At 38.3% G+C, this 27,487-nt stretch overlaps 1 protein-coding gene across 1 annotated transcript; it reads right to left on the bottom strand.

Moving 5' to 3' along the window:
* Positions 1–1,985: 1,985 nt before the first annotated feature.
* On the bottom strand, positions 1,986–27,487 carry LOC149301089 (uncharacterized). The gene is made up of 32 exons (XM_089484565.1): positions 27,416–27,487; positions 24,435–24,509; positions 20,434–20,466; positions 19,957–20,019; positions 19,103–19,156; positions 18,584–18,619; positions 18,455–18,478; positions 18,307–18,360; positions 17,197–17,250; positions 16,402–16,449; positions 15,514–15,570; positions 15,129–15,182; positions 14,949–15,002; positions 13,235–13,288; positions 12,172–12,225; positions 11,813–11,866; positions 10,976–11,029; positions 10,551–10,604; positions 10,290–10,343; positions 10,129–10,173; positions 9,824–9,877; positions 9,038–9,091; positions 8,801–8,854; positions 8,326–8,397; positions 7,659–7,694; positions 7,215–7,259; positions 6,161–6,193; positions 5,484–5,630; positions 5,033–5,087; positions 3,363–3,551; positions 2,664–2,741; positions 1,986–2,182 (listed from the first exon to the last, which is right to left on the bottom strand). Exons 1-32 carry the CDS (start codon positions 27,485–27,487, stop codon positions 1,986–1,988), a joined length of 2,061 nt encoding a protein of 686 aa, XP_089340691.1.

The raw sequence follows: 27,487 nt of genomic DNA, 5'->3' as shown, positions 1-27,487 counted from the left end.
ACGCCTCTCACACCGACAGGAGGGACATATACAGCGAAGCCTCTCACACCGACAGGGGGGACATATACATCGACGCTTCTCACACCGACAGGAGGGACATATACAGCGACGCCTCTCACACCGACAGGAGGGACATATACAGCGACGCCTCTCACACCGACAGGAGGGACATATACATCGACGCTTCTCACACCGACAGGAGGGACATATACAGCGACGCCTCTCACACCGACAGGAGGGACATATACAGCGACGCCTCTCACACCGACAGGAGGGACATATACAGCGACCCCTCTCACACCGACAGGAGGGACATATACAGCGACGCCTCTCACACCGACAGGAGGGACATACTTTATACTGCGACAATAACCTCTCACACAGACAGGAGGGACATATACAGATACCTTTCATACAGACAAGAGGGACATACTGTATATTGCAACAATTACCTCTCACATAGACAGGAGGGACATATATAGTGACGCCTCTCACACGACAGGAGGGACATATACAGATACCTTTCATACAGACAGGAGGGACATATACAGCGACGCCTCTCACACCGACAGGAGGGACATATATTGGTACAATTACCTCTCACATGGACAGGAGGGTCATGCACAACTACCTCTCATACAGACAGGAGGGACATATATAGCAACACCTCTCACACAGACAGAAGAGACATATGCAGCGATAATTACCTCTCACACAGACAGAAGAGACATATACAACAACGCTTTATTACAAACATGCTTGATGCTCATTTTCCACATACGATAAGAGGACATGAACAATGCGCAAAACAGAGACACACATGTAATTTTCATGTTGAAGGTAAAATTATGTTTACCAAAAGAGGGAAGAGAAAGATAGAACCCACGCAAAAATTGACACCAGACAGAAAAGAGAGATAGACAAACACAGACACCTAGGACAAACATACAGCGTCTCTCTCAATGACAGACAGAACAAACACGATTCACCAGACATACCAACATTATCTACAGAGCTGGAAACATATCTAGCACAGAAAAGAGAGGCAGATCACTAATGATACAATTAATATCTGTCTCTTATGACATGATATGACAAAAGGGACGCTGTCAGTCCCATAACACCAATCTGTTGTGGTTTTGTTTTAAGCTATGTCCCATTAAACTTCTTATTAGCTATGTTTACAAGAAGGCGAGGGGAATGTACCGGTATACATGTATACTGGGAAGATAACACATGCCAAACTTAAGACCGTGAACACATTTTAAGTAATTTATCAGCTAAACGCTAGCAATGTGCAGAGGTATAAAGCAGTAAAAGGTATAGCATTATATTTTGGTTCTTTAAGAATAAGAGTCGATTCACACAATTGCTTTAATTCTAACAATTATTCAGGAACTGACAAAGTTCTTGCTTGTGTGCATGGTAACATTTTGAATGGACTTTCCTGGTACATTTATGGATTGTCTATTTGTTAATGGTAACACATTTATTCACATTTACCAATGGTTCCCACGTGAGTGTAACAATCTGTAAGAATACTATCCCATTGTTCTCCATGCACCATTAATATTGCTTTATATTGTGGCATATACATTGATGTCAGTTCATTCCTACACCACATTTGCTCCTCAGGTAGCCATATCATCTCATGATCCTCCTCTTTGTTTCCAAAGTAGAGAGAGGCAGGGTTTTCTTGATGTCTAAGAGTTTAGGATAGTGGCTGAGTGAGGTACTGTGTGGCTAGGTTTTCATTTTTGAGCCTCATAACCTCTTTCTTTGGTTCCTCCCTTGGCCTTGCCAAAGTTTCTGGTTCCATTGATACCATTAACCCCATTCTCTGCCAGAAAGAACCCTTTGGAGTGAGGGGGTACATGTGGGGTGTGGCCCATGCAGCAGGGAATGGGATAGTTCCCTAGTTAATTCAGATTTCTCAGTTTGTGTGTGGCATCCTGGGGGAATGGTAGACGGGTGAAGTGGGATCCTTAACCCTTGATGGTACCTGGCTCAGTTAGAGAAGCTGGAGCGTATGCAGATGCTGCCAAACAAGCTGCTGCTTCACAAAATCCTGGAAGGCCTGGAGGCCCTGGAGAACCTGGCCTTCCGGGTTGTCCTGCTGCCCCTTCAGGACCTCTCTCTCCATGTTTTCCGTCAAGGGCATGGCCAGGAATGCCAGGGATACCTTTGGGAGAAAAAAACCCATTGATAATTCAGTAAAACACTGTTCAAATCTTTGTTAAGTACTACATTGTTTAGGGTTAAGAAACATGGAACCAAATTGTCTAGGTTAGACTGTATCTGCCAATCTGTGTGATGTATGTAAGTGTGTGTGTATGCATGTATGTATGTATGTATGTATGTGTAAATGTATATATATATGTGTGCGTGTGTGTGTGTGTATGTATGTAGGTAAATGCTTCCGTGTTTTATGTTTTGTTTTTCTGGAAGGTGAATACTACACTGCACTACCCCAGGGGCAGGCACCAACAGTGTTGGCACTTTGAGGTCTGCTACTTAATTTAATGACGAAAATTGGGCACTCAGGCCCAAAAACGTTCCCCATCACTGTATTAGACTATAAGGCACCTATTCTCATTATCAATATCAGCCATTACATTTACAGTTCCTGAATTAAAACATTTGGGTATGGGTTTGGGTCTTACCTGGGATTCCTGGGGGTCCTGGCAAACCTTGGTGTCCACGACCTGTATCACCCCGATCTCCCTTCTCTCCTCGCTTTCCTGCAGGAAGATTGCAAAGGTTTAGTGAAAAAACTCAATGGAAAACGTGGCTTTTGTGATGCTGCATGCAAACTAGTAGAAATCAACAATCCTAAACGTGTGGTATTATTTCAAACGTCTTCTAATTTATGTTATTTAGGAGCAGAATTATTTTTTTTCTGTTGAGGTGTAGGGTTAGGGGTGTACATTACTATTGAATGTATCTTCTTTAAATTTAAGTATGATATTCTGTAAAGAAAGTACAAGCACCATTTTAATGTTTAAACAAAATAGCATATACATTACACAATTTAAAGCAGCCAGGAGCTATTATTTTAAGTTAAGCAAACCAGTGTAAGCTGGAGCCCAACAGTTTGCTCAGCTTGGCTCATCAGAAGAGGAGCTAAAAAGGTACATGAGACTAAAAAGTCCTCTACCCCATTAATCTTGTTGTTTACTGACATATAAAAAGACTCTTGCAAGGACCTGTGTATCTGTTGAGCAAACCCGTATAGGCTTTTGGGGTTTAACTTAGTACTAGCTTTGTTTGTGATTCAGTGTCTTTCACACATTTTTCTTCAGCTTATTCCTTCCATCCAGTGACATTTGTGCCCACTTCAACAACCGAAAAAGTTCACAAACCTTTAGGGCCTATGTTTCCGATCTGTCCCATCACACCCACAATTCCAGGTACACCACGAGACCCATGGTGACCGTGTGGTCCTTGATCTCCAGGTGGACCTGGTGGTCCAGGTGGTCCAGGTGGCCCCACAACACCAGCTCCTCCCAAGGCTGCTCTCTGAGCACTGACTGCCACAGCTGCAAGTTGTTCTGTAATGAACAAGCAAAAAGATCATAATGTTATAGGAAAGATTGTATGTATCACACAAGTGGCTGCTTACTGTTATTTACTTACAAGTATTTAATTACTGCTGTTCATTACTTAAGACTAGCTAATCACTGTAGCTAGCTTCTGTTGCTCTGGAAAATTGTGCCCCCCCAGCTATTTTTTTACAGAGGCTATTTTATTTACACTGCCATCACATACACTTGCCCATGAACACACCTATACACATACACATACACTGCCCTTACACACGGCTACCCATACACACTGCCTTTACACACACCTGCCCATTACTCACATATACAAATACACTGCCCTTACAAACCCCTGCCTTTACACACACCTGCTCATAAACATGCAAATACACATACACTGCCCTTACACATGACTGCCCATATACACTGCCTTTACACATACCTGCCCATAAACACACATATACACATACACTGGCCTTAAACACGACTGCTCACACACACTACCCTTACACACGACTGCCCATTAACATGCATATACACATACACTGCCTATAAACACACATATACACCTACACTGCCTTCACACACACCTGCCCACAAACACACATATACACACACCTGCCCATAAACACGCATATACACACACACAGCCTCTACACACACCAGCCCATACGCGGTGCCTTCACACACACCAGCCCATAAACACACATATACACATACACTGCCCTCACACACACATATGCACATACACACACACACAAGCTTACAAACACACACATATATATATACACATACATTGCCCTTACACCCCTTTCTCTCCACCTCTTACCTTTCTCATCCTCCATCCTCCACCTTCCATCTTCCACCATTTAATTTTGGACACGCAAGGTCTGTCTCTCCAAGCTTCTGCTTTACTGCTCCCTCACCAATATGCGCCGGCTACTGATGCAGAGCGCCTGGATGAGGTCATCTCAGCGCTCTGCATCAATTGCCAACACGTAATGATTAGGGAGCATGGAAGTCGAGGTCTGAAGTGACAGACCTCGTGCTCACTAATGTTGGACCGGTTAATGGGAGATTTTGATCTCCCCAACCAGTCCTGTAGCTGCTGATCTTGCGGCTATGCACCCCATTGCAGCTGCACCCGAGGCGAGTGCCTCTCTTGCCTCACCCTTCCTAAGGCCCTGGTTGAATACTTTCCAAACTCCAAACAGTAAAAAATGCTCTGCCTTAGCAATAATTGTATTATTTCCTTGTAGTTAACACCATGGAATTTAGACATGCATGAGATAGGCATATGGCTGTCCTGAATCTAACATGAGACCAAGTGCTGATCATGGTTTGAGTCTTTAGATCAGAACAAAATGGGCAGACTAGATAGTCGAACGGTTCTTATCGGCCATCAGATTATGTGTTTTTATGTGATACATTTACGTTACTTTGTATTACCTATTCAATAAATTGCTGATTTGATTTTAGCAATGCCTCACCTTGTAGCATTTTCAGAACCACTTCCACAATGTGCTGGTCACCAGCATCACGACCCTGCAAGGCAGAGGATGAATACAATGGCTTTTAAAAGAAATACTTTGAACTTGAGGTGATAGTGGCAGACTGTAATCATATACAGACAGCAGACTTAGCCTTCCTGTATGTTTAATTAAATGCAGATACCTACACATTAGCCTGATGGCTCTTCATGGCAATCCCACCAGTCCTTATGCATCAAGCACTGCCCAACTTAAGCATGAACCATTAAGATATGTTGGTTATGTCAGTTCCACATCTGCTAATAAATGATCTAGCTATGTTCTTGGTAGTATATTCTAAAACTTTGTAGAACAGCCTTTGACCTATATTCCCAGGGATTATACATTGACCTAGGAGTCTATGTAGAAACAAACATTTTGTGTAGCATGGAATATTTTGAAAAAGGCTTACTGGAACTCCTTGTCGTCCTGGCAAACCAGGTACTCCTCTCTCACCATTCAGCCCTCGTGGCCCTGGTTGACCAGCAAGCCCCTGTACTCCAGGCTGGCCAGGGTCTCCTGTGGGACCAGTGTAACCCAATTCTCCATGGACACCTTGCTGTGAAGTGGTATAAGAAAAGACTGAAACTTCAATGAAGAGAAGCCATTAGAAAATGGAAGATCTCAAAACAGAATAAGTTCTATATGCAAGTGCTAAGGGTTTTTTTTAGCTCCAAACCTTAACCTATTCTATTGATTTCATGTTAACATCCCCTTGGGAAGCATTAACTGGACACCCATCTTTAGTGGTAATGTAAAAGAGAATGTTGTCTATATAATCATACTGCTTTTTTAATATTAATTATTTTTCATTCTTTCTTGAGTACCATGTACAGAATGGCACCAAGATGCTCTTACCTGCATCAGCACTATGTTAATCCCCGCTTATATGAATTTAAAATATGGTGGCAAAGTCCATGTCTGGTAATTTAACACATCAGAGTTGTGAAAGGGGTTCATGCTTTCAAGAACTGGAAAGAGCTGAACCTAAATTTTCTATACACCCAAAAATGATTTTTCATGGTGGTTTGTCTTCATTAAATATCCATAGTATGCATAATGCAATTAGTTTATAACACATGTACTTGCCTGCCCTTTGGGACCAGGTTCACCAGATTCTCCCTAAAAAGATAAAGTAAAAATACATATTAGTGCATTATCAGGTGAGATGTAAGCAGTGAAAAGGATGGCCCTGATGCTAAGAGTATGTGGAATCGTTATATTGTTTTTCTGATGATGATGTTACCTAAAATATGACTTTGAATTGTACATTTTTTTTTACCAAACTGCAAAGTGACTAACCAAATTGTCATAAAAATGGATATTGTCATCCCAAAGAAGATCTATGGAAGTTTAAGATCAGACAAGCATTCAAAGAGCAGAATGTAGATTGTCAAGTCTTCAACTCCTCTGAGGCAGCCAATGGAGCAGTGCAACTTAGTGGAGTGGGCCTTGACAGAGCTTAGAGGTGAGCATAGTTTGAAACAAGTTGATTTGATTGGTTGAAGGTCAGTAGCAGGAGGGGTTATATATTTAGGCAACCACCCACCCTCCCTTTTTTTGAGAGGTTAATTCACTTTGATCTATAGTTCTGTTTATTCCCCGTTATATCACAGCGGCGGGGCTTCACTTGGCAGCGGTATTTTGGTATGACCATACAACTCTACAATTGTTTCTGGTTCAAGTTTTTGGTGGCACTTTGTAATTTATACTGTACATCTGACGTTTATAATATGTGGGGTCATTGTCACTGTTTTATGTGGGGTAATTGTCAATACTGTAATGTTGTTTTGGTTTGTTGACAATGACTTTTTATTATATTTAATGTGTAATAAAGCTGTGGACATATATTTCCATTATAATAAAAAGTGTGTGTGTTTTATTGGAGGTTTTGGGGTTAACATGGGTTTTTGTTTTTAGGGGGCCCACAATCGACTATGCGCCTGTCATGTCTATTCCTCAGATTTAAGCTATTGGACAACTTGAAAACCATGTGGCTCTACAGTTTACATTTAAACCATGGTTTATTGAAGCCATTCTTCAGGGAACTTCATTGGTGATAAATGTTTATTGGGGGCAGGAAGATGCATTGAGGGAAAAGTGCTTCCAGATTTTCATCATCTCTCATCATCATGCTCCTTACCTTCTCTCCTTTCTCTCCACCCAAACCTTCAACTCCAGGATCTCCCTGCAAGAAAAGACCTGGCATTATTCTGTACATGCAAAACATATCTTAGTTTGAATGATGCAGTACTGGCAATCTCTGATTGAACTAAATGTTGCTCAAATCACTAGGGAATCATTGAGTAGACTAATACATTTTGAAAATATGTAAAATCTGTCTTAAATGTTTACACATCAACTAAGTGAGAACTGAGAACTGTCCAATTATATTTTTAAAGAGTTTCAGAAGACACACCTCAATACTGTGTGCAGAAAGCAGCTATATTAAAAAGGCTGTTGAAAAAAATATTAACATGTATAGCTGAGTACAGACACAAATGGATAGCTTATGTTGGCATATTTCTCATCCTTGCAGCTATCCATGAATACACATTACTATAAATAAGAAAGATAAGTCGCTTACCACCTCTCCCTTTGACCCAACTTTTCCAGGGAAGCCCTGGTGGAAAGAAACAAAATTATCTTAAGTGCTTAGGTTTATTCTGCAACACTCAAAGCACCTTTCCCAACACTAACTTGCAACATCACTGATGTGGTGTAAATGATAAGCAGCCTTGGACATTAATGTATATACCATTTATGGGTTATGGAAGCTTCACTATATTTGGTAAAATTAAGTTTCAAGTCTCACTAAATTGCAAATGTAAGAATTAAGAATATTTTGAACCAATGGTAGGCATAAAACACCTTGTCTCTGCTCCCACTTCATTGGATCCTCCATTCAGTGCCAGATCGTTCATTAGGCAACCTAGACAGCTGCCTATGAGCCATGACCATGAATCTCAACAATCCAACCTACCATGCACAATGTGCCATAATGTCTGTGCTTCCTTCTGGGGTCCCTACCCCCATGCCTAAGAATGCAGGCACACAGAAGGGAACATACGAGTGTTTTCTAAATAAAGTATTTATAAGTAAAGTATTTTATAATTAACTTTGTTTATTTCATTAGAAGGAAGTGTGGTGGGGGCCTGCGTAGGACCTTAGTGGACCATGATATGGCTCTTCTCCTGTGTTATACATTTTACCCATTGGTTTTCACTGTAGTTCTCAAATTTCCAGTCAATTACCTTGTCTCCTTTAATTCCAGGAATTCCCTGGGGTCCTGGAACACCAGGAGGACCCTGTTCACCCTTTGCCCCCTAAAAAAATTAGAATAATTAGAGTGGACCATAAAGTAAATTGTCCTGAACAGTATTTCTGTGTTTTTATGTATGTTCATATAAAATGCATGTTTTTTTATCTAACTTTCAATATATAGGACACATATTAACCAGAACCTAAACTGCAAATCACATAATTCTAGGAAAAAAAAGGTAGCAAAACAATTGGCTGTGCCAATGCCAATACTTGGGAGCTTAGACAGACTGGCTGAAGTGTACAGGCACAGGAAGATGGTGGCCCTGCTCCTTATTTATAATGGTAAATTCATCCCAAAAAGTAGATGCTACATAGTTATCAACACCAGTGGGATATTCCCTTTAAATTGCTCAAAATTGTTATTCTCTATATTATTTTATTTGTAAATCAAACTAGTCTACTCACTACTTTGCCCAGTAGACCAATTGGTCCGACTGGTCCTCTCTCCCCACGGTCTCCCTGTAAATGAGACAAACATTACTGTTATTCACGAGCATACATACATTTCCTGTGTTTTCCGATCCAAAAACGGAATCCAATATTCCATCTCTTAAGCATTATTAATACTTAAAAAAAACATCAAGTGAAAAGAGTTATAGGGGAAAGGGAAAATAAGAATACAACACCAGGATATTTATTCACCTTCACACCAACAACGCCTCTTGGACCAGCTTCTCCAGGTGGACCTCTTTCTCCCTGAAAAATGGACATTATATAGGATACAAACACGAGAAGGAAGGTGGAGAGAAGTGATCATTCTTTTCTTTGAATATATATGCATCTTTTAGTGTATATTAAATAAGCTTTAATTGTATTTGCACAATATATATATATATATATATATAATCTTTAGATATTTATACATGGTTTTGGTTTGGAAGTTCAACTGACATACAGATATAGCTACATTCAGGTTTACATTGTTCAAACATTATTCCATTTAATGTTATTTTACTGCTAATGGGCATAAATAAAGAAAATCAGAGCACAGCATGACCCTTCTGCATGAAATAAAATCCATAATTAGAGATCCCTGTTATGTTAATACCAAATCATATTCTACAGATTCTGAATAAACCTAAAATTAACAATTTAACCTGGTATGCTATTTCTACTTATTTTTTATATAAAATAATAATGATGCTAAATGTTTTATAAAAAAAAGATCAGTTAGGGTTGAACTTGACAGAATTCTTTTTTTTCCAACCTAAATTATTATATTACTATTTTACCAAATTCATGGAACAAAAAATGCATAAAATAATGAGATTGTTTTGAATACTAATTGTACGCATCAACTCATAATCAACTGCTACCAAAAGCAGATTTTGTCCAAATGCTTTATGGAACCCTTGACAAATGCTAAAAACTAACTTCAAACAGATTTTCCTTTCAATGGAAATAGACCAGATTTTTATTTTTACGAACCTGCTTTCCAGGAGCTCCTGTGAATCCTGGCTCTCCACGAGAACCTGGCTCACCCTAGAAGCAAAAGAGCAAGCTAGTTATCAAAATACATCAACAAAAGGTCAGAAGCCAAGATTCCTGACCATAACAAGAGTTGATAACGCATGTTCCGGCACTATTTAAGTTAATGGATATTGACATTTCTTAGTCCGAAGCACCTAGTCATAACTGTCCCATAGAATAGTCCCCCAAAATATCTAATATCACCCGATGGCCAAATATTGTGTAGAGTCACTGAGCCGTAAGATGTAAATGTCTTCTTTTACCTTCTGTCCAAATCCTCCTTTAGCTCCAGGCTGACCTGGCAAGCCCTAAGAAAGAAAGGAGCAAGATGAAGAAACTGAGTAGATGAAATATGCAAGTACCTAAGAAGATCAGTATTACTTATCAGCAGCTGATAAGGTAGGAAGATTCTGTGCACACTTACAGCAAGTCCTTGATGACCAGGAGGACCTGCGATCCCATTGCGACCAGGGCTACCCTAAAAATTAGGAAAGGAATACTTTAGAGGCAGACAACCATTACACCAAGAAATGCTAAACCATATAGTAATAAAGGGAACTTAAAGGAATGGGAAAATCTAAAAAGTATAAAATGACAAAAATGTGCACACCACACAGGGAAAAAGAAAGTAGAAGGGTAGATATGATGGAGCAAAAAAGAGACAATAGTTCATAGCATTACCGACCTTAACTCCAGGAATGCCAGGGGTACCATCTTTTCCATCTATACCAGGAAGACCCTAGAGGCAAAAAAACAAGAATTAGAACACATGGAAGAAAGGGCAGCAGCAAACAGGAGATACCTTGGTTTATCAATCTGATTCTCAAGATCCTGTCCCTAGCTTTAAAGCAAAGGGCGCAACTGTACTACTTTTAACCCATATTCCCTTTCCAAAGCCTGTCAAGTCTACCAAATGTATTAAGCAACAGTCACTAAGGAGTCATGCTTGTTAATAATATACAGATCAGTGAAGTAATCTTTACAGAACACCAGTTTAATCATTGTCGTCAGAAAATGGTTAAAATGATTTATAGATCCTGAAGGCTTCATGCTCAATGAACATCTCCATCGTCTATGAACGTGTAGCATACAGTAATGTGTATAACTCACGTTGTTGCCTTTTGGTCCCATGGCCCCAATTTGTCCAATGATGCCACGAGCTCCCTGAAATATAAATGTGCATAGGTAATAGATTTTGAGACAAAAGACTACATAAGGATAACTGAGCAAGTTGTCAGGATGTATCTTGGGCTACTTTATTACTTGACCACCTGGATGAATTAGCCCCATGGGCTGAATGCTTCCAGTCCTTTCTGGGCGTAAGTTTATTAATACATCAGCTCAGGTTACAGCAAAGTACTTAAGCCTAGGCACCGGACTGCACAATGTCACCTGCGATGTTGACACTGTTCTCTATAGTTTGTTCATTTGTATTGATGCAGAGTGGTAGAATATAATGCATATATACGTACAGGGTTGGGTTTTGATCACTGGCAATTTGTTCTTCGTATCATACTGATAGTGTAGCTGCTTATGAGTCATTGAGATCTATGTTAGAGTAGATGAATAGATTTCTGCTAGAATACCACAGAATAGCGCCCCCTCAGGACACTTGGGAAGTGCACAATTCTGGTGGGTCAGGTCTAATTTAGAGCCCGCACATAACTGGTTTACACGTGCATGGATCTCCTGATTCAGTTGCTTGAGATGACCCCAAGGAGCAAATTAAATACATCATATGGTTGCTCCACTTATGTATAGATCTCTGTGTGAGAATGTTAATTGGTGTTCTCCTTGTATAGATCAGTGGGTATATGTGGGAATGAGTGTGTGCTTTTGTAGATCAGTTTATGTTTATTTGTGTTTAACACCTTTGACAATCGACACAGCATTGTGTACATCTCATCTTGGTGGAACTAATCATGTGAAACACAATAAGTGACTCACCCGGTCTCCTTTCTCTCCTGGCACTCCAGGGGGTCCTTTTGGCCCTTCCTCACCCTGAAACAGACAGAGGGAAGTTTAGAAACCCTACAGACTCAGACTCATTAGTGATAAAATCAACCTCAAATTCCTTCTAATTAATTGTTGAATTGCTCTGCGGGGGAGTCCATAATGAGTATTCAGGAATTCACATTAGGAGGAGAGTGTTGAAGTTGTGCTTTCTTTTTAACACTGTAATGATTTGCTGATCTTTTTAAAATAAAAATGAGTTAAAAAGTAATACTCAAATATCTGATTTGATTTTTCTTCTGATAACATATAAGGCACCACCTGGGCAAAAGGTGGCATTCACCCTGACTTACTGGCTTTCCTGCCGCTCCAACAGATCCGATCATCCCTTTGTATCCAGTAGGACCCTGCAGAATACAGAGGAAAATCATGTATTGATAGAAAACTAAATTCTATAAAACACAAAAAATCTAAACTAGTACATAAAGACAAATATTGGTCTGCCACACTGTGTTCTCTTCATAGGGGGAGATGTGTCCATTGCAATAATCACTGTAGTTACCATATTGCCTAAAACCCAAATCCTTGGTTGGGTCTGCAATCTAGCAGCATATTTTGGAATCTATGTATTGTGATGGTGTACAGCCACAGGGAGGTGTTTTGTTGTGTTTTTATGCAAAGATCTTCTGCATATCATATGTATGGGCCACTAGGGTGGAGCATTTGAAGGACAGGGTGGTCCAATGCCCCAACTCCAGTATTGTAGCAGACGGGATGCCCAAGCTGGGTTTGCAGGACCCAGTCCAGAACTTTGATGAAGCCTACATCAGGCGCAGATGCTGGGCATTAAAAAACCCTGGGGCCTTGTGCTCCCAGGGTAATGAGATCCCTGAGCCAAGAAGAAGATCCCAGAGTCAAGTGTGGCAAATCTGCCTGGACCCATATGTACTATCTGACAGGGGAGTGAAGTGAGTAGTTAGGCTGGTCAGTCTGGACCAGAAAAGTGTAGCCAGACAGGGCTCCAGTGGGAGCTAGCATTCATTTTCATGATTTTGTTTTGGGGATATTTTGTGTTTTGTGCACCAGCAAAAAAAAAAATCACATTTTGCTCCAAGTCAGTGTTCCTAAACCTTATTATCCTAGAGGGCCGTGCTTAAGATCCCTAAAAGGGACATTTATGGCCCTCATGCATTTACAGTATAATATTCTTCTTATGACAATTTTCAAAAAAGATTACTGTTTATCACCCTGCTCTGAGGAAATAATTTCCAGCATATCCTCTCCATTCTATGTGTTTTTAGAATTTGGTCTATTCAGTGTGAATGAATTTGACTGAGTTTTTAGTGACTAAACCCCTTTATGTAAAAAAAAAAAAGACCATTTGATTGCCACAAACATTACAATCTGTCCACTTACTGTCTCTCCTTTGGGTCCAGCCATTCCCGGATAACCACGGATTCCCTGTGGGCCCTGTTTACCATGGAAAACAAATTATATTACTCAATGTTATTGCTTAAAGCGAAATCTGACATGTCTTATTATTTTGCTTATTACGAACTACTGGTTTAAATAATTCAATTTATAGAAATATTCTTAGAAATTAGTAGCAAATGATTGGAAGAGTGCACACATTATATTTTGATATTTGACTTAAAATAAAAGTCAATCAATCAATCATTTTAAAATAATTTGTATATATATATAATATATTTAATGATGTTCTTTTGGTGTTCTTTATACTTAACTCTAGGTATATTGGAAAATATTTCTCTAATAACAGTGGACATATTATGTCCTAAATCTGGTATGATATATATTTTTATATAATACAAAATATATACTATAGCTCATAAAATCAACAATGTATACATTATACTGTAATCATTTGAGGATCATTCTGAATGTAGCCTTTCTAGCAAAATCATAGCATCTACTGAGCCTTAAAAAAGTGCTCCTGATGGCATAGCTACTCATCCATCCTACAACGGCATTCATTGGACCTACAGCGACGACATAGCATTCAAGAGAGAAGTGCCAAAGGAGGACAATTCACAACTCCATTGCAAGTCGCTAACCCAAGTTTTTGTTAGTTGAATAAATAATAAAAAAATATGTAATAGAAAAAAAAACATTGAAAAAAACAGTTAAAAGGTAAAAATAAGAACCTGATATTTTTATATTTTAGAGATTTTAAGGATTTATAAAATACCGGTAGTTTAATAATTAGTCACTGGAATACTTTTGGAATAGTTGGACAACATGGATCTCTTATTGTATGTATCCTAACTTTAGATAGTTTTAATGATTTACTTGAATATTATATACCGGTAAGTAAACTGTGGGATTTTTCTTTCTGAAATAACATGCAATTATTCACGCTAGACCGAATAATTCTACTGCGTTAGGGAATTCTAGACAAATGGTAGGAAATATTTCAGGGCAGCATTAGGACTTTAGCACCAAAGTTGTAGTGCGCATGAAAATTTTCTCAATTTCTTTGATATCTATCAGACATTGGTGGACTTACTTACAGCGTAAGTAACAAACTATTTATTTCATTACTTTTGGTAAATTGTGCTGTGTTAGGGGGAAAAATTTCTATATTGCCGAACACAGCAGCCTACCAATACTCATAAACCCAAATATTACTAATTAGGACTGAGCAAGCACCTATAATGATATCTAGGGATTCCAATGGTCAGCTCAGCAGATACAGCTTTACCTACAGCTAGTTTTTTCACCAAACTGTATAGAATTTGCACTTCATGCTGTTTAGAATGATCTCACCATAGTAAAACAGCCATTATGGCAGTGAAACTTCTACCCCATAATATCTAAATAATATTAATTATTAATATTAATATTAATAATAATATAATAATAATAAGTATTGTCTGAAATCGTGATGGGATACATGTGGAGGAAATAGATAGCAACTGGCTTTGTGATGGACATCACTAAATGCCCCAGCCATTGGCATGGATGCCCTTGTACTGACACTAAATTTTATTTCAGGACATGGACAAAAGAATATCATTGTAAGAGGTAGGAGCAGTAACATGGCTGTCCTCACATTATGGTAGATTACTGAAATGTAATACTTTTATAAAGGTCAGGTTTTGTTTATTACCCGGGGTCCTGGGATTCCTTGCTCCCCTGAAATTCCAACATCACCCTTTTGACCCTAAAGGGCAAAAAAAGAATATATATTAATCAATATAAGAGTCCATTACATGCAGTCTACACAATACTGCAATGATGCACTTTCTCTTGAATTGTTTCACTTTGCATTGATTTAGGTCACACTTACAGTTTTGCCTTGCAGTCCTGGCTCTCCAAGGGGTCCAGGACGTCCTTTATGTCCCTAAAAACAAGAAAGCTCAGGTCATTCAACGTGCCCCAACTTCTTCATGAACCCATGGAAAAGATTATCATTTGTGAAGCACTGTTAGCACATCAACATCCATTTATAACTATATTGTACATATTGATGTATCAGATGTTAAAAGTGTAGAACTTTTTTTAATTAAAGCAAGAGCAGAAGAGATTCATCTGTTTCAATGAAAAAAGAATTAAATAAATGGACAATGAACAAATTGCTAAATGTAGTGAAGTCTCCAAGGACCATCCCCAAAATGGTGGACATATTGGCATTGAAGGGAAGTTAAGAAAGTGAAAATGGGTATCTGGCTTACCTTCACTCCCTGAAGCCCTTGTGGTCCCTTTGGCCCGGCTGGACAGTTTGTTGGACACTGCAAAGATGGCAAAAGTCAGTTGGTTAACAGTATTGTTATACCACCCATCAGTGTATAGTAAAAGATCTCATAGAAATAAAGACACACATTGTGTGCAGAACATATACAAAGCATGGTATGCACTATAAACAGTATACAGTATATTCACACATGAAGAATAAATATTATTTGGACTTTAAAGGGGAGTCCTATGGCTCTTTTCCTTGAGTATTAAATACACATGCATCTTTATAAAACAGATATTTAACTTACTGACATTTATAATATCTATGTGAATATGTCACTGTATATGTCCATTTTAAGTGATATGTTTGAGGGCTTAAGGGTGAAGGAAACGTTAAGGTTTGCCCATGTTGCCTGTATGACCCATGGTCACCCATTCCCATTTTCATGGCTCATGCTCAGTACATTATAATAATAATAGCCTGTTCAATGATTTGCAGATTATCCCACAGTTTAATGAACTCTCTTTTTTAGTAATCTTTAGCTGCCAAAGACATAGTTTGGTTTTGATATTTCCCACAATCCCTAAGAATTACTTTGAAATGAATCCTTTGGTTAATAAGGGTCAAAAGATACATAACAATGAGCACTACATTAACTGTGGATGACAACCCCCAACATGCCCTGAATGCTAAAGGCCAAAGACTGTCGAAACCAATTGCTGTCTGGGTATGACTGTATGAGCCCCAACTGTGTGACATTCTAAAATATAGTAGAAACCCCACTGATCGCATTAATTTATGCCCTGGAGTTAATTTGTTATAAACACGGTACATTTTAAGAAAAGGTAGGACGTTTGCCTTTTACAAGAAACCGGCTACTTACCAGAAAATCTGCACTGCCTTCCAGCCCCTGGATATTCCCTGAAGGGCCCTGATTAGAAGAACAGATTAGAAGAAGCTCTTAGACAGTGGCTCCGTTTTCGAATGCGCAGGAAGAATCCCTAAGTGAGCTCACTGAGCATCTTATTCCCTTGCTTCTGTGTGCCCAGCGATAAATTCTTGTAATTACATCGAATCAGCACTTACTGCTCATTGTGGGATTTAGGAACTGTACAGGTAATGCTGCAAAGTTAATGCAGACTAGAGCAATTCCAAGGCAAAGGAACGCGAAGGTGTTAGAGTGGAAAATGTCACAACCATTTAAAGTACGCACACCTTACACGTAAAGTGACCAGGATGAAAATTCAATGATTCATTTATTTAAGGAAAGCACGCTCTGGGCAAACAGTAAATCAGATGTAGGTTCTGGTGGCATTATCTAATTAAAAGGGAACTGTTGCCATTACAGAATTTGCTAAAACAGGTGTATTTATTTATCAATCAGTCTAATTCTTTGTGAGATATGTTTAAAAGGAAGCTGAGATCTGTGTCTCAGTGTCACAGAGCCATAATTATCTAATCAATATCTTGCAGTGAAGTTCTCTCTCTACTCCACACCGATCCTTACAAAGGTTGTCTGGACCAATCAACAACAATCAGCAACTTAACAATAATGTCGGAAGAATCATAGATATCTCAGAAGCAGGAGGTTAAGCTGGATACTACTTGGTATTAACATAAGGTGAGTGATAAAACAATACAAAGAAGAGCTAATTATGTGGTGGGCATATACACTTACAGGTCTACCAGGTGGCCCTGGGGGTCCAGCTGATCCATCGGGTCCTTTTATACCCTTAAAAAGAAAAGGTAGAAACAGTATGAGTACAGTTTGACTACAACTACATAAAACTGTACTAAAAATAATATATCTCCAAGCACTAGACTAGAACAAATCAATATAGCCTTCAAACTCCTAACCTGTCAATTTTGTGGAATGACACGCTTTGTTTTCGCCATTTAGAAGTATGTGTGGGAACATTGGTGCTTCAGCCACCAATATTCCTTCCTGTATTAAGATTATGGAATACAGATCTGGATGGAGAATGGGTGAATATTTTCATGGAGTGTATTTTTCTGCGCAGCACATGTTGTGACAAAGGAGTCTTTAACCTTTTTATGTGCTATTGCTAACCAGATGGGACAGGAAAACAAATGCAGTATTTTATATAAAACTATAGCTAACATGAATGCTTCTCTTATATGTGAGAAACCATTTGGGACATTTTATAAATATATACCGGTATACTTGGCACTTGAACATTTGTACTGATGTTTCAGTACAGAATGTTATTTTCAGAACCAGTAGATGTTAGATTATATTGTACCACTAGAGGGAGTGGTGCTGAATTATTTTATAAAAGAAAAGAGAGGCAGTTGAATAGAAGGCATCTTAGTGTCCTAGGAGCTTACATTCATTACCCTTTCAGTTAGCCATTAGAGGTATAATCGTTACTCAACTTTGTGATTTCTCCCATCATTAAACCGAATTGCAACGGTCAGCTCAATGATGATGTAAGATAATCATATAGCAAGAACTGATAAGCACTAATTATATATATATATATATATATATATATATATATATGAAACTAAGGGTATATGAATTCATATCTTATTGCCAACTAATTTTCTTCTATGAATTCCCAGTATAAAAAGGGACAAATGCCCTCTGTTGCAGCTATCTGCTCATATCCATAACTCTAGTTTGTTTCACTACTTGTATTGCATCATCTTGTATTGCATAATAGCAAGCTTATGGACCTCCATAGACCCATTCCACTCCATTCCACTAGAGTTTGGTTGAACTGGATTGAGATCTGATATAATTTGTTGGATACAAATTAGATACCTTGGGTCCTGTAGCTCCTATTTCACCTGGAAGTCCAACTGGTCCTGGGCTACCCTAAAATAAAATAAAAAAATCATTATTACACTATCTGTATGTAGGTCACATGATAACTGTTTAACTGATAGCGGAATAACCATATCCTACTTACTGGAAGCCCAGCAATACCAGGACCCTACGGTAAAACAGAGAGAAGAGACATTGTGAAGTTGTATCACAGTAATTGAAATAAGAGGAAATTAAAAGAAAACCATGCAAGATAAAATATGGTTCTACTTACTGGTTTTCCTGGTGGTCCTGGTAGTCCTGGCTGGCCCTGTAATGCATTAGACAATATTGTCAATATTACAATTATCAATAAGCCTTTAATCCAAATATGTATTGTGGACCTCCTCAACCTGTAACAAAAATACAGGTTTCATAGGGCCATTAAGTACATGATTAGTGTGTAGGTTATGTTTGGAAGTAATTAAATTGATGGATATCTTGAAAAATGATAAACAAAGGCAAAGGAAAGAGTTTGTAAATTAATATAATATACTGTCTTATTCCCTTAACAGATTGTAAGCTCACAAGAGCAGGGTCCTCTTCTCCTCCTGTACCATCATGTCTTAACATGTGTTAATGGTATTTCCAGTTTTAATATGTCTGTTGATTTTAACCTCCCACCTACAGCCCCTCTATGAATAAATGTTATGTATTTGAAAATGTTGGTTGAGACAGATTGGAAATTAGAAAGAGAGAGGGAGGCAATAAAAGTACAAAGAACGCTGTGAAAAGAGTTATCGCTAACACCTACTTTTTGACCAGGACGGCCAGGTGGTCCAGGATCTCCTTTAGCTCCTGTTAAACCCTACATGTAGAAAAGAATCTAGCATCAGTAAATGTCATGCATATTTCCTTAAACAAAGCTGATACATGTTTAGGGTCATAGGGGATTTGCTGAGTTAAAGGTGATGTTCCACTTAGGCAAAATGTTATTTGCGTTCTTCAATATTATTCTTTCCTCTGAAGGTTTATTCTTATTAAAGTGACAAAGGACATTTTAGGAAGCTTTTTAAGTTGTCTATGGCAACACTTATCAGTGCCTGTATTTGTGTCACATGGCAATTAAGTGTTCTTGGCAAAAACACATTTAAAACAGTTAATTGAATAAAGAATTATTTCGGGGAAATGCTTGGGTATTCTTCATGGCTAGGAATGATATTTTTCATGCTGCGTTTAGTTAAAAAGTCTGTGGATGGTTGCCATAGCTTTTGGCCCAAATATATTACAATGGATATTCACATGATTTATTGTGTCCAATATTTTTGTTAATCTGATGTACCCAGGTTAACTCCTCTCTCAGTTACAGATAACTGGCCAGAACTAATTAAATGATGAAATACACTTTTTGTAACAAATAACAAAAATCACATACAGATTTCTTACAACAATATGACTAGAAAGATATAAAATTATGCCCATAGTTCCCCTGTAAGGATTAGCATTGCCAAAGAGCATTAAAGTCAGGCAGGTGCTCTAGAAGGTGAATGAACTCATTCATTGACTCAATAGTGCAGATGCTAGCCTTATGTCAAAAAAAAAAAATAGGTTGTGAGCTGTAAACATAGACCCCCTCAGGGAAACATGCCTGATTACTGGACTACTTACATCAATGCCGGATTCACCAGAAAGTCCATCTGGCCCAGGGGGGCCAGGCTCTCCTTTTGCACCCTAAAACAATTGTGAAAATTAGAGCAAGGTATTAGATGGAAAGTACATTTTCCCAAATACTGAAAAAAATTAGACCGACAAAGAGGCAGAATAAAGACGCATTTTACAGACAAGGAGACACAGAATTGCACAGTTATGGATACAAAGAAAATACACTGTAGGTGGATAATGACGAGGACATTAGACAGTAGGCAGTATGGAAAGAATAATAGAGATGAGCTGGAGAAGCTGGTATGAAAAGACTGCTGGAGAATGTTTGGTCTAGTATTTAAACGGCAGCGGAGTTAGTGAATGCAATTATATGGAAAGAAAATGACTGCGTAGACAGAGGAGGTAAGACAATGTGAGGCTGGCATATAGAGCTGCGAAGAAAACGAAAAAATGGTTATCCCATGTATTATTTGGCATACTTACTGGTGGTGCAATACCTGGAGGCCCTGGGTCACCCTAAGGAGAAGAAAAACAGAGTTAATTAATCCTTCCCAATCACTGTAAGGCATTGTCTGTGTAGATGTCTTGTTAGTTATGAAAAATGCCGGTAGGATGATATGTTGTAAGAAGAGGTATCAGGAGCAAAACAACAAGATGTACTACTAACCCTGCTTTACAGATCATGAGTGACCACTTATTTAGAATACCACGTGCAGAAAGACAGAAATGACATAAATGTAACATCCAACAAAGCAAGAACTCAGCGTACACCCAGCAAATACTATTTAAAAACACCTATTTAAGGCATGAATAATTGGGGACTCCATCACACTCTCTGGCTATATATTGCTTAGAGTCCTATGTAATTTTTCCTGGCTATATTGTTTACCAAGGAGCTGAATCGGTGGGACTGCACTGCATTTTAACCCAAAAGAGACTATCATGCTATGTAAAGCCCTCTCTGGACAGCATTGATGAGACACCTGTGTGGTAGGTAGGGTGTTCAATCCCAAGGTTGCACATATATATTCTGTATATTTTTTCTTACTCACAAAACATACCAGGAAAGACGTAAAAACCTTAATATGTACACCCCAGAAAAACAAAAGGCATGAGGAGACATGATAGAAACATTGAAATATATTACAGGGATAAACAAAGTCTAAGAGGAAGGCATTTACAAAGTGCCGTAACTAGTGATGCGTTTTAATATTAGAGATGGAGGACTGAGAAGTAATGTGAGAAAAAAATCTATTTCACAGAATACATAGTAGATATCACAAGTAAAAGCTATCCTAAGGCATTACAAGGAACAAATAGATAGCCCTATCAATCCTTTCTGCAGTCAATATGTATATAAACAATGTGACTGTATTCTCCATAGTCAATATTACTAAAAATGGAAAGATTGTAACGTTTCTACGTAGTTACCTTTAGTGAAATGTAGCTTATCAGAAGGCAATGTTTCTTAACTGGGAAATCTCTGTGACTTGAATGGAATTATTATAATTAGTGTGGCCTATAGAAGGTTTAACCTAGATCGACTCAGGTAAACATATTTAATAATATATAAAACATATTTGTGTGCAGAAATGTAAACTCAGATGGTCACAACGCTATGGGCATCATTTAACATACACACACAAATTAGATGATAACTTCTGTGGGAAGGAAGTCAAGAAGATTTTAACAGTTAACACTAGTCAACAAAGAGAAAATGTGTCAAGCCACCACAAAGAGTTCATCCAGTCTTGACAGAGTGACTGCAACTGCATGATATTCACAGAAAAAAAGACGATTAAATAAATATAGACATTGTTCTTTGTGTCAACACAAAAAATCCTGAGAAATTGCCCCCATACTCCAGGTCTGTGTAGTCAATACATCTTCAGGAAGAAGGACTATTTTGTGCATATAGCCATCAAAGTCACAGAAAAAGCAAACTTTCATACAATCCCTCATAGTGATTAAAGGCCCACCTCTAACCATCTTCATGAGACACAGCAGAAACTCCACCATTATTATTTAAAAAGTTCTAGTGGCCTAGTGTTTGTCTGTGTCCCTTTGCCTCCCTCGATGGGCAGTAACTCCTCATCAGTCACAATTTTCATCCATCTACTAAGTCCTCATGTTAACTATGTCTAGGTAAGTGTATTAGCTTTGTTATTAAAAACAATGATATGGTACATACACTCACCCTAGTGCACCTCCCAATTGTTTTAGTAGGTATGAAGGTAAAATGTGAATATGTAAATATTTTGGTTTAATCCTGTATAATTGTCTTATTTTAAGATTATTCAGTAATACAGTCTAGGCAGACATCTCCTGACTGACAGAACCATATAATCATACTTGGTTCTGCTCAAGGTAGGCTACACTTCTAAGGGAGGAGTAGAGCTAGCCATGTGCAGAGGTGCGAAGGTGGAACTAGCTGTGCCCATAGGTGGTGCTGGTCCCAGGCAGCTTTAAATTAGCTGGTGGTAGGAGGAGAAGTGGTCAGGGCTTGGTCAAATGCTGCCCAAGAGGAAAGGGATCTGGAGGCCCAAGGAAGCTGAGCTTCACCAGGAGACTCTAGTTCCAGCCAAGAGTTCTCAAGTATGCCTATGACCAATCACAACCTTCAAAGCTTTGCAAGTTCACACTTCTTTAGTGTTGTCCTGAAGTTGTGTTTAGAGGAGTGTTACTTTTTCTCTTAATTTGAATATGTTTGACCCATTTTAATCAAGGTCGTTGTGTTGAAAGTAATGAACCAATCAAAAACCAAGATGCTGGGGTCTTTTTCAGCTATAGAAATCAAGTCTCAATATTTTTACATTACAATATTATTAATATATAGTATCATTTTTAAATTGATAAGAAAGGTTGAGTGTATTTAATATATATATTATACTATACAATACATACATAAAATTGGCAAGCCAGAAATCAAGAGAATGCTTAAGAGGACAGGTAAGCAGCTGAGGTGCCCAGAACGATTTCCCAGAGTTGCCATACATTATGAATTATTTATCTTTCTCTGTAAAAAGTTGTATTTTACAGCAAAATTATGTCTCATACTGCTTTGTATGGTTTATTTGTTAGGAATATTTACTGTCCAATGAAATAAAAATAAATTGAACACCAGTGAGTTATTGTGATTCATGTGACAAACATACATTTATTTGCCTGAACTCTTCCGGCATCGTTTAAACTGAGAATGAGAATTGATAAAAATGACACTGGATATAAAACCACTGAGATCAACAATAATATTGCATCAGAGGAAGAAAAAATATACATAATGGTCACACTAAAGTGGACTAGGATGGGAGTGGTGTACCATAAATATGCTTAATTATGCTGTTAAACAGAAAATGTGTTGGCTCTGATTTTGATAACAATTATACATTTCCCATCATTTCAAAGCTCTACATATCTGTGACATATGCCATGCAGGCATTAGCTCTACTGTGTTTCTTGACCCAACCATTCACCAAATTTTTAATATCAGAAAATGATTTTTAAGTATATGTTTCATTTTACCATTAATATGATAGGCCTGACTATCCTGTGAAAGTTAGTTAGTATGCAGGTACTCTGAATTCAAAGCAATAATCCTGTACACTCATTTGAAATACAATAAACAGTCTGGTCCAGGTGGTCTAGAATTCATTTGCAGTGGAATACATTTTGTTGTTTGCAAATTAATGCATGCATTCTTCAGTTACTAGATTTAGAAATAAATAACGCCTCTTTTCTCTAACCCCACCACTTTCCCAGGAAGTATAAATAGGAAGCATACTTAAGTACATTTCATGTACACAGAATGTAGCACTCCATCAGAGAAGCTCCACCCCATACTCCCATAGTAAGTAAGCAAGCTCCACTTTAGTGTATCCCCTGTATTAGTAGTGACTGACAACCGCCTTCCAGATAAAATAAAGATCCAATCTGGTCCATCAGCGGGAGACATTGCCCATTCTAGTGACAGACCAATGTTAAATTCCACAGGCATGCAACAGCAACCCACTGTGACAGAATCATTCCTCCCCAGTGGGGAAAAGGCTATTTCTGTGAAACCGAGTTAGGTAATGCCACGACCCTCTACTTTGGTAGTATACCATATAGCTCTGATGAAGATTAAGCGAGTAAAATATTGTAAATATTTTTAGTTATTGATATATTTCGTTTGTATTTATGTATGTATGTGTAATAATGTTTCTAAATTAGAGTGACTAGATTCTCTTGCTTACTAGAGCAGCGTATGGAAAAGTTATACTGTGGGGCTGCACTGAAATTTTTCCTCCCTGCATGATTATTATTTTCTAATGTGCCCCAATTAAAAGGGTGGTCACAGTATTCTAAACACAGCAGTTATATTCCTATGGATTCCAGTGTGCCTCCATTATAACAGTCACAGCGCCATCTAGAGGTGGTATGCTGGAAGCGCAGCTCTTTAACCAGGATAAACACAGAGCTTCTTTGTTCCTGATTTGTGTACTCACATCTATGCCATCTGATCCTGGGATCCCTGGTGGGCCTGGTGGGCCAGGAGGACCTTGTTCTCCTGGAGGACCTCTCTACATAAAAAGAAGAAAATACAAAATGTCAAGAAAATGAATGAAACCTTTTTTTTATTATTTCGTTCAACTACTACAGTCTGTATTTTCTGTATGATAAAACCTTCAAATATTGTTGTCACCATCAAAAAAAAACCTAATGCCACGGATTTATAATTCACGAACAAAACAGAAGAGGGTGTCCAAGATTATTTTCAAGTCAGGCGAGGACAATGTGAGCCATGCATCAATATTTAATACATTTCTCATTCTTCCGCCTGTGAAAAATCAGAGTCTAATGAAAAGATGTATATTTGCATTATAAGCCACCAGCTGTGAACAACAGTGGTGTACAAAGTTACATAATGTTCTAAATCAGATATTCTGTCATATTAATAATGCCGATATCACAACCAGAGCTGGAATAATATGCTGAATTAGTGCAAGAATATAGCACTTGTTTCACACAAATGAAAGTACTATATTATTCAGTCGCAGAGCAAGCTCCTCAATATCTCAACCCCTTCCGGTCAAGAACCTGCATATCACAACATGATTTAAGAGAAGAAATGACACAATTAGATACATTTAGCACATGCATGTTGCTAATTACTGTTGATGATTTATCCTGCCATCATAAAGCCATGTTTTGAAAATGTCTCTTTTCAAAATATTGTTCTTTGAGGATACATCGTAAGGCTAATCATAAACAAAATAATAAAAATATTTTAAAAATTATTACCTGCACAATCGCATACAGGTGGGTGGAAAAGTTAAAAAAGAAAAGAAAACTTCTGCTATTAGATGAGTCCATTTAAAAACCATAAAATAAAGCAAAAAGGTGTATATTACGTATAACAAAACTATATGATAACAAAAAGCTACTTTGTTTCTTAAAGTGCATTTATTGTATAATCATTAACTACAATATGTATAATGAATATTTATTGAAAGAGAGAACCGGTTGGTGCTTCTATGATTACATTGTCAGCTCTTTGGTTTTCATATATTAGCACATCTTCTAAGTAAATAGGTAGCACATATACAAGGCCTCGAACATCGACATATGGGTATCCTAGAGGTTGTATATGTCACTGCTGTGTATCTGCAGCTCTTATCATGTCACATAACAGGAGAAACGGACAAGAGAGCGAATCCATTACATGATGCTTGCCGTGCGCAGTAGCATAAAAGTCACATTTACATAGGAACCTCAGCCAGCCGCAAGCCATTCGATGTATTTGTTTGTGTTCAGGGGCTCCATGAGTGCAGGGCGATCAGGAGAAGGCCCCTGACTGCTGAATGAGGAACTTTGTTCTCACATATGAATGCTAAATGTCTCAGGTCTCCACATTCCTCCTGACTCCTGAACTACAAACACCCTCACATAACCTGGACCCACAACTCGGCTTTTAGACTCCCAGCTTTTAACCCCATGATTGGCTATACTTTTTACACAAAAACAGCATTATTTTATAAAGACTATTAAACTTTTCTTTGCGAACCTCTGTTTTTTTCGAACCTTTTTTTTTTTCCTGTTCTAGTTTAGTCTTTTTCAGATCATCGGTATCTAAAATACCACCTCTGCTGGGTGTCGTTACCATGATTCCACAATCACTTTAGTGAAGTCTCATCAACTTGCACAGCATCCAAAATATATTCAGTCCTCACCTTCCTCCTTTCACATGATTTGAGTGCATTATGATTTCCATTCAGTTTAATAATCCTATTAAGAACTCCTTCCTGGTTGGAGGCATGTGATGCAGTATTACTGATCACTCTTGAAGAAGAGAAGTGATGTCACGCATGCCGTTATGGCATATATATATATAGATAGATAGATAGATAGATAGATAGATAGATAGATAGATAGATAGATAGATAGATAGTCTGTAAAATATCTTGATAACTCAGAATACAAAAAGCCTAATAAAGAAGGATTATTGTATGAGAACCTAATCTAAGGACCCCTAGGTTTATCCAAATGTATAACAATACAGGGATAAGAACACAAATCTGCCCATGGAGAGGGGGCATCGTGTGGCACAAGTATCTGTTCTTTGGGTGAGCAAAACACTATTGCGAGTTACAGCCAGCCAAGAAGTCATCGCTAACTGCTGGCATCTTGCAGTAATACTGTGTAAGTAGAAATAGTTTAGTAGAGTCAGTCTAGGATGGCATGGTGCGTTTATTTTTTTGGAGTTGGCAGTTAAAGGGGCTGTTCCACTTTAGACAAAACATGTATTGCACTCCCTTGTATACCCGTTTAATTCTTTCCTAAAACGAATTACACAAGTCTTTTCAGTTTCTATGGCAACCATCTAGCGGCGCTGGCTTTTTGTCAGATCACATGACTATTAAGTGCTCCCTGGCAAAAACTATGAATACAGTAACATTTTACATTTTTGCTGAATTGTTTCTGCAGTTGAATTCTGCATTATTTCCCGGAAATAATTCTCTAATCAATTTCAATGCCAATTTTTTTAGGACATTGGGAACATTGGGTATTTACCTGCAGTCCGGCTAGTCACTGGTGTGTTTTCTTCAGCATGCATCAGCACGGGACATAGAGACAGAACCATTCGGTCCATCTAGCGTGCCCGTTTTTCCTACTATAAAGACTCAAACCTTAATCAGTCCTTGGTCTTGTCTTCGATTCAGGATAGCAATATGCCTATCTCATGCACGTTTTAAATCCCATACATTATTAACCACTACCGCTTCTGCTGGGAGTCTGTCTAGCTCCATCTCAGTAAAGTACTAAAGTGATCAAGTGGGTACTTAAGACAACACAACGCTGACAATCGAACAGTATTATTAAGCTAGCATAGAAACACCTTTTCGCTATTGCTTTTAAAGATATACACCAGGCATATACACACACACACATGAATTCTATCTAATATAAAAGGAAAGGAATAACTTACAAACTGTGCCACAGACAAGCTGGCAAGGTGAAGGATCAGAAAGACCCGAAGGCTGTCCCAGGTGCTGACCAT

This window comes from Sceloporus occidentalis, unplaced genomic scaffold (genome assembly GCF_023333645.1).
Source record: "Sceloporus occidentalis isolate IW3139 unplaced genomic scaffold, rSceOcc1.0.p SCAF_22, whole genome shotgun sequence".
NCBI classification, from domain to species: Eukaryota; Metazoa; Chordata; class Lepidosauria; order Squamata; family Phrynosomatidae; genus Sceloporus; species Sceloporus occidentalis.
The sequence above is the reverse complement of the archived record's forward strand: the minus strand, read 5'-3'. Positions and strand labels throughout refer to the sequence as shown.